This window comes from Salmo salar, chromosome ssa22, assembly GCF_905237065.1.
Source record: "Salmo salar chromosome ssa22, Ssal_v3.1, whole genome shotgun sequence".
Taxonomy (NCBI): Eukaryota; Metazoa; Chordata; class Actinopteri; order Salmoniformes; family Salmonidae; genus Salmo; species Salmo salar.
In genome coordinates this window covers 8781989-8800393 of record NC_059463.1, presented here as the reverse complement: position 1 = coordinate 8800393, position 18405 = coordinate 8781989, and the positions used below count along the sequence as shown (strand labels likewise).

The window sequence follows — 18405 nt, the reverse complement described above, 5'->3', positions numbered from 1 at the left end:
CGGAATTCCGCATTGAATGACCGTTCAAAACGATTTTTCCCGGTCTGAGCTCCCCCCCTTCCCAGTTTTCTTGAACACACTGAAGTCAGAAGTTGGGGATTACCGAGTTCCCAGTAGTTTTGAACGTGGCGACGATGAGCAGACTATGAAGTGTCTCTTCTCATGGGGTCACCAGTAGTTACCACAGCCACCAAGTCCTAAACCTTGCCTATTTCAACCATTTCTCTTCTTAAAATCTAACTTTATACCCAACCTTACCACACTGCTTATCTTATTCCTAACCTTAAATTAAGACCAAAAAGCATATTATAGTTCCAATAAAGGGTACTTTGTGGCTGTGGAAACTACTGGAAACACGCACAGGAAGCAATGATTTAAACTCCCATAGAGTACCACAGTATGAGTCAAAATACCCATAAAACCAGAGCAACCAAACAGGAAAATGGTTCCAATCGTTTTTCCCATAGGGGATGTCAGAAACACTTCAAATAAGAGCTGTGTTTGGTGTAGTATTACCCTGGTGTGACGTTTTGATAACCATGTAAATATCTCTAGGACAAGGTGATTTTAAACAATATAGTTGCGTTTACCCGCAAAGAAATGAAATGCTAATTGGCTGCTAATGTGGCTATCGAAGAACTACAAATACCATAGTGATCTGGACGAGACTGCCAACGCGAGGCAAAGGTAAGAATCTCTGGATTAACTATCTAATGTTAGCTAAATGTAGTAATGAATAAATTTGCAATTGTGTGAACTGCAAGTTTTAAGTTGACACAATACCTGTTCAGCGAAGGTTTCAGCTGGAGACAACGTGCAGGACCTTTGTGGGATTTTTAGTCTTACATGAAGGCTACTTTAATGCTAAGTAGCAGTTTCGAATATGAAAGTAAAGAGCCGAATATGTAACCTTTATTTAACCTGGCAAGTCAGTTAAGAATAAATTCTTATTTACAATGACACTACTGGGGAACAGTAGGCTGTCATTGTTCAGACAGAACGACAGCTTTGCACCTTGTCAGCTCAGGGACTAGATCCAGCAGCCTTTCGGTTACTGGCTAAACACTCTAACCACTTACCTGCCGCCCCGAATATATTGATAAGTAACCTTGTCCAAGAGATTTACATGGTTATCAAAACCTCATGCCAGGGTAAACCTAAACAAAACAGAGCCCTTACTTTAAGTGTTTCTAAAATCCCCTATGGGAAACATTTATGGTGGGAAAAGGAATGAAACAATTTCCCGTTTGACCGCAGGGTTTTATGGGTATTATGGCACCGCTACTGTGGGGCTCTATTAGACAGTTCCGCAAGCATTATAATGTCAATATACTTTTGTTACTCACCAAATATGAAGTTTCGCTGAGCAACTATCTTCATTTACTCCCAGTACAGCCAGTATGTACTTCCAAAAACGTTCTGAATAAAAACGTACAAGCAAACAAAAACAATCCTCTTCGGCACCTCCAATGTATTGAGCTGTTGTAGACTTCCGACCTGTGCGTGGCAGTAATGAGGGATTTAGGCCTACATTGGCGGTGCCGAAAAGCCATTTTTTTTCGGGCGCTTGTAAATTTGGATTTTTTTAGAGAAGATACATTCACGACATCTCTAACCCACAAATACTGGGGTAGGTTTCGTAATGCTTACGATGTTACGAGTGTACTAATATAAGTAGGACACGTGACATCACGACAGTTTTGAGAAAAAAACACTTTATACCGGAGTTGTTTCGAGATAGCTATGCATATTAATGACACGAGGCTAGTCGCGTAGCATCTCTCTCTCCATTGAATACTGGTGGTTGACGTCAACAACCCTCATCGAATATTCCACCCAAAATTACAAGCTTGAGATGTGTCCACCAATCCAAAGAAAGGACAGGCGGTCGCTAGACAGCCCACAGTGCCGCTTTGTGGACAACGACTCCCATTGTTAGGGCGGAGAGACATGTATCTTGTCAGAATATTCATAATCTTTGGTCAAGCACAGCAGCGATGGGACAACTGCATTGGCTGGAAACAAGCTATTTGTCAGTAAATAAAATAAAACCCAAAGTAAGGTATTATGACGAACAGGGTTGCAAAAGTATCACCCTGTTTTCTTGACTTGTCAGCACTCGACATGTGACCAATTGCAGTCACACGGAATTTGCTAGTAAGCCTGCTTGTAAGGTTGGTAAATTCATTGAAATCATTGGCTATCTAGCTAAAATAATTTGGTAGCTTGATAGATTATTATTAAAGTTAACTGGCACCAAGTTGTCACCCATCTGCTCCATTTATGTAACTAATGTTAGCTAGCTAGAGTCTATAAACAGTTAACAGTAAGGGTCTGTTTCTGTGTCATGAAAGTCAAAGCCTGCTAGCTAACTAAAGTCTGTTTTGCTTTATGTTGTGTTAGCTAGCCATGTTGATGGTGCACTAACTTCGATAGATTGTCTCTGGTTGTCATTGCAAACTAGCTGTAGTGGTGGTCAATTAGCCCGCTAAGGGTAGCAAGCTGGTCTCGAGGCAGTCCTACTCCCCGTAGAACGATGTCTCGAGCTCTCTGGCGCCTAGCTAAGAATTTAACTCGTATTGTAAAACGTCTTCTCTTTTCAGCAATATATATTGCTATCTGGCGCGTAGGGAAGGCTGTTGGCTGTGTCTAACTTTAGGATCATAAACGTATGTTGCCTGCAAGGTTATCTATCTGTTTTGAATACATAGCTAACGTTAGCTAGTTACATTATTGCATGCGCAAATACAAATTGACAAATCAGATACTTTGTGTGTGTTTGGTAACATTTAAAAAATGTTTTTATAATAGTTTCAATTCACTTAGGCCAGTCATCACATATTAAAACATACATAAATTAGGGGTATATACAACCAGTTTTGGATTCACCTGATGTTTGTATGGCCTACCTATTAAACAAAGAAAAGACCTCCTTTAGGAATGCGTTTTGCTTTTGTTGACTACGGTAATGAGTATTGACGCTGGGTTAAGTTTAGGCCCACTCTTTATATTCAGTGGAAGGCCTCTCATTCTAACGTAACCCTCCAGGTCTTTTCACCGGCTCTTATTCCTCTGTCCTGTGTCAGTGTGTCTCCTATGTCAGCAGTGTGTTGGCTTAGGTTAGGTCAGTCTGCTATGCCCCCCCTGCAAGAGAGGAGACAGACAGTGAGTGTGGTGGCCCACTGCGTTGTTGGACTGTGTGGGTTAATGATTTAGTGCTGCCAGGTATATTTACATAGCTGTTTTATTGAACTTCCAAGTAATGTTCTCTCCTCTCTCACATAGGATTGTGAGCATACAATAAAAGTTGCTTAGGCTGGGCATAGACACTTAGAGAGCATTCAGCCTCAAAGTTGACTAACTCTGCTCTGTCAGTGTTTTGTCTTGTTGGAGTTCCAGTCATAGTCCTCACTGCTGATCCTAACCAGGCATGTGGCTTCATCCACACAACAGGGACTAACCTCAGCTGCCACACAGGGACTAGCCTAACCACACAGGCAGGCATTGACCACCGTTGAAGTCTGCCATCACTGTTCATTTATTCCTATAACCATGGCTGACAGCAACACCATCAGGCTCCGAGTCTTCTCCCTCAACTGCTGGTGAGTGCTGTTTTGTTTTTAGTGTGTGCAGAGTAAGCATATATATTTTTGCATCGCACACATACTAGGGCTATAATGTGGTAATGTTGTCTGTCTGTCCTTCCTGTTCTCAGGGGTATCCGTTACCTCAGCAAGCACTGTCGGGAGCGCTACGCCATGATCGGAGAGCTTTTGAGCAGAGAGGAGCATGATATTGTGCTGCTGCAAGAGGTTGGTGCATACTGGTCTGTTCTGCTCATATTTTGGTGAAGGAGGTCCACTGTGTTACACCCCATTCCAGCACTCTCACAGCTGTCTCGACTGTCTCATCATTTTGAGAGAGAGAGAGAATATGTAACTCCAAGTCAATCAAACTGTCCGCTCAGGAAGAAACACTGATTGACAATACATTTCACATGCTGTTGTGCAAATGGAATAGACAACAGGTGGAAATTATAGGCAATTAGTAAGACACCCCCAATAAAGGAGTGGTTCTGCAGGTGGGGACCACAGACCACTTCTCAGTTCCTATGCTTCCTGGCTGATGTTTTGGTCACTTTTGAATGCTGGCGGTGCTTTCACTCTAGTGGTAGCATGAGACGGAGTCTACAACCCACACAAGTGGCTCAGGTAGTGCAGCTCATCCAGGATGGCACATCAATGCGAGCTGTGGCAAGAAGGTTTGCTGTGTCTGTCAGCGTAGTGTCCAGAGCATGGAGGCGCTATCAGGAGATGTGGAGGAGGCCGTAGGAGGGCAACAACCCAGCAGCAGGACCGCTACCTCCGCCTTTGTGCAAGCAGGAGGAGCACTGCCAGAGCCCTGCAAAATGACCTCCAGCAGGCCACAAATGTGCATGTGTCTGCTCAAATGGTCAGAAACGGACTCCATGAGGGTGGTATGAGGGCCCGACGTCCACAGGTGGGGGTTGTGCTTACAGCCCAACACCGTGCAGGACGTTTGGCATTTGTCAGAGAACACCAAGATTGGCAAATTCGCCACTGGCGCCCTGTGCTCTTCACAGATGAAAGCAGGTTCACACTGAGCACATGTGACAGAGTCTGGAGACGCTGTGGAGAACGTTCTGCTGCCTGCAACATCCTCCAGCATGACCGGTTTGGCGGTGGGTCAGTCATGGTGAGGGGTGGCAATTCTTTGGGGGGCCGCACAGCCCTCCATGTGCTCGCCAGAGGTAGCCTGACTGCCATTAGGTACCTAGCTGAGATCCTCAGACCCCTTGTGAGACCATATGCTGGTGCGGTTGGCCCTGGGTTCCTCCTAATGCAAGACAATGCTAGACCTCGTGGCTGGAGTGTGTCAGCAGTTCCTGCAAGAGGAAGGCATTGATGCTATGGACGTTCCCCAGACCCTGAATCCAATTGAGCACATCTGGGACATCATGTCTCGCTCCATCCACCAACGCCACGTTGCACCACAGACTGTCCAGGAGTTGGCGGATGCTTTAGTCCAGGTCTGGGAGGAGATCCCTCAGGAGACCATCCGCCACCTCATCAGGAGCATGCCCAGGCGTTGTAGGGAGGTCATACAGGCACGTGGAAGCCACAAACTACTGAGCCTCATTTTGACTTGTTTTAAGGACATTACATCAAAGTTGGATCAGCCTGTAGTGTGGTTTTCCACTTTAATTTTGAGTGTGACTCCAAATCCAGACCTCCATGGGTTGATAAATTGGATTTCCATTGATTATTTTTGCGTGATTTGTTGTCAGCACATTCAACTATGTAAAGAAAAAAGTATTTTAATAAGATTATTTCATTCATTCAGATCTAGGATGTGTTATTTTAGTGTTCCCTTTATTATTTTGAGCTGTGTGTGTGTGTATATATATATATATATATATAGTTGAAGTCAGAAGTTTACATACACCTCAGCCAAATATATTTAAATACAATTTTTCACAATTCCTGACATTTAATCCTAGTTTAAAATCCCTGTTTTAGGTCATTTAGGATGACCACTTTATTTTAAGAATGTGAAATGTCAGAATAATAGTAGAGTGATTTATTTCAGCTTTTATTTCATCACATTCCCAGTGGGTCAGAAGTTTACATGCTACCAAATACGAATTGAGTGTATTGCCTTTAAATTGTTTAACTTGGGTGAAATGTTTTGGGTAGCCTTCCGCAATAAGTTGGGTGAATTTTGGCCCATTCCTCCTGACAGAGCTGGTGTAACTGAGTCAGGTTTGTCGGCCTCCTTGCTCGCACACGCCTTTTCAGTTCTGCCCACAAATGTTCTATGGGATTGAGGTCAGGGCTTTGTGATGGCCACTCCAATACCTTGACTTTTAAGCCATTTTGCGACAACTTTGGAAGTATGCTTGGGGTCATTGTCCATTTGGAAGACCCATTTGCCTGACTGATGTCTTGAGATGTTGCTTCAATATATCCACATAATTTTCCTTCTCATGATGCCGTGTATTGTGTGAAGTGCACCAGTCCCTCCTGCAGCAAAGCACACCCACAACATGATGCTGCGGCCCACGTGCTTCACGGTTGGGATGGCGTTCTCCGGCTTGCAAGAGTCCCCCTTTTCCCTCCAAACATAACTATGGTCATTATGGCCAAACAGTTCTATATTTGTTTCATCAGACCAGAGGACATTTCTCCAAAAAAGTACGATCTTTGTCCCCATGTCAAATCTCAAATTAAAGCCTAGTAAAGGCGAACAAAACCCCAAACAGCAAGCAAAGCATGTGCAGTTGCAAACCGTAGTCTGGCTTTTTTATGGTGGTTTTGGAGCAGTGGCTTCTTCCTTGCTGAGAGGCCTTTCAGGTTATGTCGATATAGGCCTCGTTTTACTTTGGATATATATACTTTTGTGCCTGTTTCCTCCAGCATCTTCACAATGTCCTTTGCTGTTGTTCTGGGATTGATTTGCACTTTTCGCACCAAAGTACGTTCATCTCTAGGAGACAGGACGCGTCTCCTTCCTGAGAGGTATGACGGCTGCGTGGTCCCATGGTGTTTATACTTGCGTACTATTGTTTGTACAGATGAACGTGGCACCTTCAGGTGTTTGGAAATTGCTCCCAGGGGTGGACCAGACTTGAGGTCTACAATTTTCTTTCTGAGGTCTTGGCTGATTTCTTTTGATTTTCCCATGATGTCAAGCAAAGAGGCACTGCGTTTGAAGGTAGGCCTTGAAATCTTGCCACAGGTACACATCCAATTGACATCATTTATCAGAAGCTTCTAAAGCCATGACATAATTTTCTGGAATTTTCCAAGCTGTTCAAAAGCACAGTCAACTTAGTGTATGTGAACTTCTGATGCACTGGAATTGTGATACAGTGAATTATATGTGAAATAATCTGTCTGTAAACAATTGTTGGAAACATTACTTGTCATGCGCAAAGTAAATGGCCTAACCGACTTGCCAAAACTATAGTTTGTTAACAGTACATTTGTGGAGTGGTTGAAAAACGAGTTTTAATGACTCCAACCTAGTGGATGTAAACTTCCGACTTCTACTTTGTGCATGACACAAGTAATTTTTCCAACAATTGTTTACAGACAGATTATTTCACTTATAATTCACTGTATCACAATTCCAGTGGGTGAGAAGTTTACATACACTAAGTTGACTGCCTTTAATTTTCTGGAATTTTACAAGTTGTTTATGTCATGGCTTTAGAATCTTCTGATAGGCTAATTGACATCATTTGAGTCAATTGGAGATGTACCTCTGGATGTATTTCAAGGCCTACCTTCAAACTCAGTGTCTCTTTGCTTGACACCATGGGAAAATCAAAAGAAATCAGCCAAGACCTCAGAAAAAAATTTGAGACCTCCACAAGTCTGGTTCATCCTTGGGAGCAATTTCCAAATGCCTGAAGTTGCCACGTTCATCTGTACAAACAATAGTACGCAAGTATAAACACCATGGGACCACGCAGCCGTCATACCTCTCAGGAAGGAGACGCGTCCTGTCTCCTAGAGATGAACGTACTTTGGTGCGAAAAGTGCAAATCAATCCCAGAACAACAGCGAAGGACATTGTGAAGATGCTGGAGGAAACAGGTACAAAAGTATCTATATCCACAGTAAAACGAGTCCTATATCGACATAACCTGAAAGGCCTCTCAGCAAGAAAGAAGCTACTGCTCCCAAACCACCATTAAAAAGCCAGACTACGGTTTGCAACTGCACATGGGGACAAAAAAGTGTTTTTTTTGGAGAAATGTCCTCTGGTCTGATGAAACAAAAATAGAACTGTTTGGCCATAATGACCATACGTTTGCAAGCCGAAGAACACCATCCCAACAGTGAAGCACGGGGGTGGCAGCATCATGTTGTGGGTGTGCTTTTCTGCAGGAGGGACAGGTGCACTTCACAAAAGAGATGGCATCATAAGGCAGGAAAATTATGTGAATATATTGAAGCAATATTGAAGCAACATCTCAAGACATCAGTCAGGAAGTTAAAGCTTGGTCGCAAATGGGTCTTCCAAATGGACAATGACCCCAAGCATACTTCCAAAGTTGTGGCAAAATTGCTTAAGGACAACAAAGTCAAAGTATTGGAGTGGCCATCACAAAGCCCTGACCTCAATCCTATAGAACATTTGTGGGCAGAACTGAAAAAGTGTGTGCGATCAAGGAGGCCGACAAACCTGACTCAGTTACACCAGCTCTGTCCGGCGGAATGGGCCAAAATTCACCCAACTTATTGGGGAAGGCTACCCAAAACATTTGACCCAAGTTAACAATTTACAGGCAATGCGACCAAATACTAATTGAGTGTATGTAAACTTCTGACCCACTGGGAATATGATGAAAGAAATAAAAGCTGAAATAAATCATTCTCTCTACTATTATTCTGACATTTCACATTCTTAAAATAGTGGTCATCCTAACTGACCTAAGACATGGAATTTTTATTAGGATTTAAATGTCAGGAATGTGAAACATTTAAACTCAGTTTATTTGGCTAAGGTGTATGTAAACGTCTGACTTAAACTGTGTATATATACGCCACAAAGTTATCCCTATCTATTGAACAAGCTTTTCAACACTTGTCTTGATGCTATTAATTAGCATGGTGAAGCCTTTGCTAACGGCATGCTTGTTATTCAATATCTTCAAGTACAGTGCCTTCAGAAAGTATTCATACCCCTTGACTTTTTCCATATTTAGTTGTGTTTCAGCTTGCATTTAAAAATGAGTACATTTAGATTTTTTTGTCACTGGCCTACACAATACCCCATAATGTCAGTGGAATTGTTTTTCCAAATTCATGAAAAATTAAAAGCGGACGTTTCTTGAGTCATTAAGTATTCAACCCCTTTGTTATGGCAAGCCTAAATAAGTTCAGGACTAACAATTTGCTTAACAAGTCACATAATAAGTTGCATGGACTCACTGTGTGGGGTATACTAGTGTTTAACATCTCTGTACCCCACACATGCAATTATCTGTAAGGTCCCTGAGTCAAGAAGTGATTTTCAACCACAAAGACAGGGAGGTTTTCCAATGCCTCGCAAAGAAGGGCACCTATTGGTAGATCGGTGTAAAATAAAAAGAAGACATTGAATGTCCCTTTCAGCATGGTGAAGTTATTAATAACACTTTGGATGGTGTATCAATTTACCCAGTCACTACAAAGATACAGGCTTCCTTCTCATGCAGTTGCTGGAGAGGAAGGAAACCGCTCAGGGATTTCACCACGAGGCCAACAGTTACAGAGTTTAATAGCTGTGATAGGAAAAAACTGAAGATGGATCAGCAACATTGTAGTTACTCCACAATACCAACCCTAATTGACAGTGTGGAAAAAAAGGAAGCCTGTACAGAATAAATCCAAATATTCCAAAATATGCATCCTGTTTGCAACAAGGCACTAAAGTAATACTGCAAAAAATGTGGCAAAGTAATTTGTTCTGAATACATGGTGTTATGTTTGGGGCAAATATAATACATTACTAAGTACCACTCTCCATATTTTTAAGCATAGAGGGAGCTGCATTATATTATGGGTATGCTTGTCATCGTTAAGACTGGGTAGTTTTTCAGGATAAAAAAAGAAACGTAATGGAGCTAAGCACAGGCAAAATACTAGATGAACACATGGTTCAGTCTACTTTCCACCAGGCACTGGGAGATTAATTCACCTTTCAGCAGGACAATAACCTAAAACACAAGGCCAAATCTGCTCTAAAGTTGCTTACCAAGTAGACCGTGAATGTTCCTGAGTGGCTGAGTTACAGTCGTAACTTAAGTCTGCTTGAAAATCTATGGCAAGACTTGAAATGGGTGTCTAGCTATGATCAACAACCAATTTGACAGAGCTTGAAGAATAATGGTCAAACATTGTACATTCCAGGTGTGCAAAGCTCTTAGATGCTTACCCAGAAAGACTCACATCTGTAATCACTGCCAAATGTGATTCTAACATGTATTCACTAAGGGGTGTGAATGAGATTTTAATTTCCAATACATTTGAACATTTCTAAAAACATGTTTTCACTTTATCATTATGGGGTATTGTGAGAGAGAAAAAGCTATTTAATAACAAAGGTTTTATTCAGGCTGTAACACAATGTGGAATAAGTCAAAGGGTATGAATACTTTCTGAAGGCACTGTGTGTTCTCAATGTTCCCTTGGTTTTATTTTTCAGGTCTGGAGTGAAAAAGACTTCCTCTGCTTGAAAAGGAAACTTTCCTCTACCCATCCGCACTCCCATTACTTCAAAAGGTACAATTTTAAATCTGGTTCAATCTGTTGGTGTTGCTGGCCCTATAGGACCTCCATGTAGTTAGTTTTCCTAGTAATCCCTTCATCAACTCTCAGAACGTATGTGGAAAATATTTAAAATCCGACTCCAAGTTTTCATTAATTTTCTCAGTCAAACATTTCTTTAAGGACGTAATTTAATGGGAACAGCAAACACACAGTGATCCCTGTGCTTTGTATTGTACACTGCGTTTTCATGTCAACCACAAGAAACATTACTATTCATTTGTAAGAATTATTTTGTAAGAGAATGACCTCAAAGCAGGAAGATTAGTTAGCTATTGCGCAATGGAATTTCTCCAAGTTAAGCTTAATACTTGCTTGACCTCCCATACCAAGGCACAGGGTTGAGATTAGTTCAAAAGCCTTGCGTTTCTAATCCTCTCAGTAATTCATTAAAAGAGTGGAGGAGATATTTAAGTCTGCAGATTTGAGTGAGTTGTTTCTTACATTTTAGTCAGAGGTGGATTACACTTTTCAGCGTATTTACTTTATCTGGACTGGTGTAGTTTGCAGTCTTATCATGTCTGCAGCTGCTAGACATAAGAGAAACGGGACTAAACACTTTACTTGAACATTACCTACATTAGAACTTCATAACCCATGCATACCACATTCATAAGCAGTACATGGGTATGAATGTGTTATAAAGGCCTTCTGTATGTAGCCTACCCTTAAAGTAAGGTGTGACCAAACCCTCTAGTAACATTTGGTAGCCTACACATGTATCTTAATGCTGTATGTTGTGTGTGTGTTTGTCTCCCCAGTGGAGTCATAGGCAGTGGAATGGCCACGTTCTCCAGACATAGAATCCATGACGCATTTCTCTACCGCTATTCATTAAACGGCTACCCATACATGGTAAGTCATCTAGTCCTCAAACATTTGTGTGTACGGTATGATGAGTTTGGCTTTGGTAGGTAGTCAGGCATTCTCTTCAGTCCTCACTGTATCCTGTCCTCTGTTCCAGGCCCACCATGGAGACTGGTTTGGAGGCAAGGCTGTGGGGATGGTCATATTAAACATAGGCAGTCTGGCAGCACACGTCTACATCACACATGTAAGTGTTTCTATCCAGACTTCTCATCCACACCTGGGAATAAGATGATGGTGCCCTGGTCCAAGGGCAGTTTAGTTCATTTCTCCATAATGTTTTAAAGGGAAATCTGTAGTTGCTACATACATATATTTTTTAAGAAAATGACTTCTACCGTGCATTTGGAAAGTATTCAGACCCTTTGACATTTTCCATATTTTATTACAATACAACCTTATTCTAAAATTGATTAAATACATTTTTCCCTCATCAATCTATACACAATACACCATAATGACAAAATGGATTAAAACACAGAAATACCTTATGTACATAACTATTCAGACCTTATGCTATGAGACTTGAAATTGAGCTGAGGTGCATCCTGTTACAATTGATGTATCTACAACATGTTTGGAGTCCACCTGTGGTAAATTCAATTGATTGGACATGATTTGGAAAGACACACACCTGTCTATAGAAGGTCCCGCAGTTGACAGTGCATGTCAGAGCAAAAACCAAGCCATGAGGTCGAAGGAATTATCCGTAAGCTCTGAGGCACGATTGTGTCGAGGCACAGATCTGGGGAAAGGTACCAAAAAAATGTCTGCAGCATTGAAGAACCCCCAAGAACACAGTGGCCTCCATCATTCTTAAATGGAAGGAGTTTGGAACCACCAAGACCCTTCCTAGAGCTGGCCGCCCGGCCAAACTGAGCAATCGGAGAAAGGCCTTGGTCAGGGAGGTGACCAAGAACCCGATGGTCACTCTGACAGAGCTCCAGAGTTCCTCTGGACATGGTTGTCCTTCTAGAAGCTTCTCCCATATCTGCAGCACACCACCAATCAGGCCTTTATGGTAGCATGTCCAGACGGAAGCCACTCCTCAGTAAAAGGCACATGACAGCCCTCTTGGAGTTTGCCTAAAGGACTCGGACCATGAGAAACAAGATTCTCTGGTCTGATGAAACCAAGATTGAACTATTTGGCGTCACGTCTGGAGGAAACCTGGCACAATCCCTACGGTGAAGCATGGTGGTGGCAGCATCATGCTGTGGGGATGTTGTTGGGACACTAGTCATGATCGAGGGAAAGATGAATGGATGAAAACCTGCTCAGGATCTCGGACTTGGGCGACGGTTCACCTTCCAACAGGACAATGACCTTAAGCACACAGCCAAGACAACGCAGGAATGGCTTCGGGACACGTCTCTGAATGTCCTTGAGTGGCCCAGCCAGAGCCCAGACTAGAACCCGATCAAACATCTCTGGAGACCTGAAAATAGCTGTGCAGCAACGCTCCCCATCAAACCTGACAGAGCTTGAGTCAATCTGCAGAGAAGAATGGGAGAAACTCCCCAAATACACTTGTGCCAAGCTTGTAGCGTCATACCCAAGAAGACTCAAGTCTGTAATCGCTGCCAGTGGTTCTTCAACAAAGTACTGAGTAAAGGGTCTGAATACTTATGTAAATGTGATAAACTAGCAAACATTAAAGAAACGAGAAAAAAAAAACGTTTTTGCTTTATTATGGGGTATTGTGTGTAGATTGAGGGGGGGGGGAACTATTGAATCAACTTTAGAATAAGGCTGTTACGTAACGAAATGTCAAGGGGTCTGAATACTTTCCGAATGTACTGTACATGACTCATGAGCTTAGTTCCAACTGTAGTACCCCATCAGAACCCTAAATAAATATATATATATATATATATATATATATATAAAGCTTTTTCAAATCAAATTTATTGGTCACATACACATGGTTAGCACTGTCAATGAATTTGAGAGTGCTTACATTTCTCCAAACCCATCCCTCAGCAGTGGTGGGGAGTCTGCTTTGTTTGAACTGCAGATTGCCCTTTTTAAGGTTTGGATTTTGGGGAGTTTGCTGATCCTGGATCTGTGCCTAGGGGTAACTTCTACCTGTAGCAGACAGATGCGATGTGAGATGTATCTATCGCTAATGTGGTGTCCTCTTCCTGTGTGTGTTGTCCAGCTGCATGCAGAGTACAGCAGGGAGAAAGACTCCTACTTACCTCATAGAGTGGTACAGGCCTGGGAGCTGCAGCAGTTTATTCGGTAAGGAGGCTAACACTCAATGCACACTGCCTCTTGCCATTTTATTTCAGTGCCATTTTAATGGGTGTTATTTTGATCTATTCTGTTAGTCATACCTCCAGTGGAGCAGACCTGGTGATTTTGGCCGGAGATCTGAACCTGCATCCCCAGGACCTTGGCAACCGGTTGCTACGGACATACACTGGCCTCCGGGACAGTTACACAGAGACTGCTAAGTTTGATGTATGATGATCAGTCCAGTGTCATTATCTTTTTTTTCACTTGAAATCGAACTGAAATATCTTGCAGAGGAGAGGTTGATAATGTTTTATTAGTTGTCGACATGCCTCTAATGCTTTATTAAAATGAACTGAAAAGCTTTTAATCATCTTTTCACCGTAGGGCTGTGAGGACGGCATCACTCTTATAGCAGATAACCCTTTCATCAATCCCAAAGAGCTCTGCCCCTTCGAGAAGGGCATCAGAATAGATTACATCCTCTACAAGGTGACAGTGGGAGAGATTGTTGGATATCTGGCTTTTGTTGTAGTTTCTAACAAACTTTCATATTTGACTAACAGTCTGCCAATATGTACTGGATGTTCAATGTGCCTACATATTATAAAATAGACATTGATCATTGTATTGATGGTACATCTTGTACACTAAAATGTGTTGTCATTCCCAGGGGTCAGGAAGAGTGTCTATCCAGTGTGAGTCTCTGTCAACCACCAAGGGTTCTGTCCCTGACCATCCCTTCCCTTACTCTGACCACGAGGCCCTGAGCGCAGAGCTGCAGCTGCAGACCCTGACCCAGCAGGCAGGAGGAGATGAGACCAGAGGTGACCAGGACTGTGCTGCAGGTACTCATTCTAAGCCCAGATGTGGTTCACAATGATTTGAAGTGTAACTTACAGGTTTTTAATATTGTCATTACGACTCTTAAAGCTGATGTATGCATTTTGTCAGTAATCTTCCAAATGTGATGGCCTAGGGTTTGACTTGCTATTTCCCTCTTTCCCTCAGGTAAGCTGGCTGAGCTGGTGGACATTGTGACGGAGGCCCGTACTGAGGTGAAGGTGGGCCTGTACTGTGCTGAGAGGATGCGCTACACGGCAGCTCGTACCGGGGTGATGGGCCTGGCCCTGCTGCTGTTGGAGCTGGCCATTGCTGCTGTTCCCTGGCTGGGAGCTGACCAGCCCTTCCCCCGGGCCTCCTTTTACCTTCTGGGGGTGCTGTGCTTTGCCATCCTGATCACCACCTTCCTGCTCTACATCTTCTACACCATGGAGGTGAAGTCTCTACAGGGGGCAGAGGACCAGATGAGGCTGGCTGTGGGGAGCCTCCAGGAGCGCCTGAGGCGATTTTCCCCCTTGCCCAGCCTCTGAACCCCCTCTGTAGGCCACCAGACAGACAGGACCCCTGCCCTCTGGAGCCAGAGGAATAGAGGCAGGAGGAGGGGGGTATAAAATGAACGGTGAGGAACTGATCTTAAAGATGGAATCTGCAGTAGGGGAAACAATGCCCGATGGCTGTTTTTGTTGATGAAGCAGCGGTGGGGAGCGTCGCGGATTAAGATAGAACAGCTGCATATGTACTGTAATTTGTTTTATCGCGTATTGAATGATGTCCGATGGGCAGGGGCGGAAATCCCGGGGGGGACCGGAGGGACACGACCCCCCCCATCCTGGGAAAAATATGATTTGTCCCCCCCAATATATCAATGAAACATAACTGTTTTTAATTTTTAAAAGATTGCGAACCCCCCCCCACCCTTTTCCTCACAATGGTTTGATCCACTGGCAAGGTAACAGAGGGGTCGTAGCCACTGTCTGAAAGGCACTCAATGAACGTAACTGACGTGAGGTTAATCCAGTCAATCGCGCACACACACTAGCTGAATATGCAGAGCTAGCGCGCAAATATTAACTATTACGCTAGCTAGTACCTATTCCATTTATGTGGCCTCGTCAAAGATAGCAAAGATTCCATCGTCAATTTATTCCGAGATCAGCATGCAGATGATGTAAGTTAGTGCTTCAAAGTCCCTGTGATAAGGTTAGCGATAAGCTGAAGTCCAAACTGAACAGAACTACACTCTCTTCTACCATTGTCTTAAATATATTTAATGGTCTCGTTGCAAAAGCTAAATTGTCGCAAGGGAACTTTTATTTATTTATTTTATTTAACCCGGGTAGCAAAGATTATAGCAAACACCACAGAAACTGAATTGGTGCTCGCTAGTTTTGCAAATTCAGCTATTGTTGGAAGCCAGCCAATATGAAACAAACTATTAAAATTACAAAAGGTTGCAGCATATGTTGTGTAAATGGTGAACTCATACAGCTGTCAAATCTTGTCATTTTAATCCGTTTCACATTTGCTAGCTACCTTTTAGATCGAAGCCCAAATAGAATGATAAAAGATAAGATGATAGAAGCCCATCTCCTACTGTAAATAACCTGTGTGTGTGTAGCCAGCCAGCCAGGTAGAAAAATGGCAGAAAAATAAAAGACGGACATCAGAGTATTTTTCAGTACACCAAAACGCAAAGTAAGAACCCTAGTAGCCTAATATCTCAAAGACTAGTTGATAAAATGTTCATAAGAAAGAAATGAAATTCTAATGGAAATGTTTCACAATGATGTCATTAGGCAGAGCAGGCAACAGATGGCACACAGACAGCAGAGTTGGGGACAGATATGCAGGGACAGACTGGCAGAGACAGGGAGTCTCAGGTAAGTTTGTTGAGTCTTTGTTTGGCAACATTATGAAAGGTTCTCCATTTTTTTTAAACTTGTAAAATAGGAACATAATTGGAAAATGCCATGGATACCCCCACTCTCAACTTAAACTGGTGACTGAACTAAGATTTGTTAAAGGCAATGTTATTGCTGTTGTGTAGTTTTGGGTACCGGTAGTTAGGAGTATGGCAAACACCTTATTTCTTTGGTTCCTCAATATACATTTACCATATTACAATGTAGGCTATGTGTTACAGCACTACTTTTGGTGTCCCACTCAGGAATTGCTCTTGAGAAAATTTCATGTAATTGTCCCCCCAAAGTTGATATCAGATTTTCGCCCCTGCCGATGGGGGAAAAGTGTTTGCAGTTACTTATTTGCTGTTGTAATATTGCAAATGGATGTGGCAGTTTCACCTTTAAGGATACCAGCTTTAAAGAGGTCCTGGGACTTGTCTGTCTGCATCGACTGAATGTACTTTATGCTAGTGAGGATTCACTGCAGTAGAAGCATGCAGCATAAGGTTTGACTTAATGACTTGAACCAAAAGAAAAGGACATTTCTTGAAGTGGTTTTGCTCATGTGCTTAGCTGCTATGTTTTGTTTAGTTTTAACTTTGTGCATCTGTAAATTCCACTCGACAATCTTTGGATTGCGCCGCACTTACTCATTTTCCCTCTCGAACAATGACAGCTTCTCGTGACAATTGGCCATGAGACAATCGGGTGATAAACACATTCTTAACGTACATCTTTCCTATAGTCCAGACCTGAGGATTGCATTGGCGCTAGGAGGTTCCTCAGGTCTGGCTTGCATTCCACCACTCAGGGTGTTGGTGGGACCAATTCTTTCCTCTTTCATGAATTCCTTTACAGTGCATAGCAGCTTAGAGCCTCTTTAGCACAACTCAGGGACGGTGTATGACGTCTGCTTTTAGTGAAGCCCATGTTTTGTTCAGTTGTGAATATTACACTAAGTTCCAAATTGATCCCCCTAGCCCTTACACCCTAGGCACTCCTGTTGATCTGAAAGGCTTGGATAGGTAGATGCATTGCTGTAGTAGCTTTGTCTTCTGATTGGATGGGTGGAACTAGTACCATATTGCTTCCACCTATCCAAATCCTCTTAGATCAGCAGGAGTGTCTAAGGAGTTGAGTCTTAAGGGTCAATTTGGAATTCAGCATCCGAGTGCCCTGCAGGACAAGAGCTCCTGTGATATGGCCAGTTTTTCAAATGGACTGTGGGGGACAAAGCACAGTTCCCCTCTTGAGCTGTACAGTAGGCTTTTATTTCATAGACGTGTTGGAGGTTGATGATCAGATCTCTTGAGCAGTGGCTGCACTGTCCCAAAGGGGGAGATTTGAACGCATTCGCTTGTCTTGTGTAGTGTGGTTTTTTTTTTAGAAACTGTTGATTTAATCAAGTCATTTGGTCTAATGAGTTATTTATCACATTAACAAATTGATGTGGTAACCAATCAATGCACACTTGTAACGATTCACATAGTTGAGAAGATCAAGTTGTTTGGGTACCTGCACTTGATTAGCAAGATAAAGCTTTTAATGTACCTACCTTGTAATTGAATGTACTGTAAAATGAAGGCCAGTACAACCATTGCTGCATATGCAGAGATCGTCAATTTAAAAGCACAGAACTGTAACCCTGTCCTGCTTCTTTCAGGGGTTCAGTTTAGTGCAATTAATGATGGGAAAAGACTGAATAATTTGTTTTTTATATTACACATAGATCCATTCAATTATCTTCACAGATGTGGGCTAGTTAAATGTATTTTGGCACTCCTTTGAATCATCTTGGTTGAAATGGAACTCTACAATATTAGCTATAGTTACTAACAATCCATGGTAACATTTCAGGCAGTATTCAATCCACTTGATTATATGGATTGTTATTGACAATTGAAGGACATGATTGTAAATAATAAATCATCTATACTAATATTTGGATTTATGTGAACTGTGTTATAGTGTGATTACTTCTTAGGATCTGCAAATGAATGACAATCCACTTAGATTTTTTTTACAGTTTGTCATTTTAGCAGATGCTCTTATCCAAAAGGACTTACAGTAGTGAGTGCATACTTTTTCAGACTAATCCCCCATGGGAAACGAACCCACAACCCTGGTGTTGCAAGTGCCATGCTCTGCCAACTGAGCCACATGGGAATCAACACTCAATGACACATTGACGCTGCAGCTTTGGAAGAGCCTAC

At 42.5% G+C, this 18405-nt stretch overlaps 1 protein-coding gene across 1 annotated transcript; it reads left to right on the top strand.

The window, feature by feature from the left end:
* The first annotated feature begins 1866 nt into the window (after nt 1-1866).
* Nucleotides 1867-15120, top strand: smpd2b (sphingomyelin phosphodiesterase 2b). The gene is given in 12 exon segments (XM_014166087.2): nt 1867-2174; nt 3376-3602; nt 3716-3812; nt 10219-10295; nt 11102-11195; nt 11305-11394; nt 13369-13451; nt 13541-13673; nt 13833-13937; nt 14119-14293; nt 14457-14794; nt 14797-15120. Coding segments are annotated over 11 exon segments (1323 nt in total). The 5' UTR covers nt 1867-2174; nt 3376-3552; the 3' UTR covers nt 14878-15120.
* Nucleotides 15121-18405: the final 3285 nt, after the last annotated feature.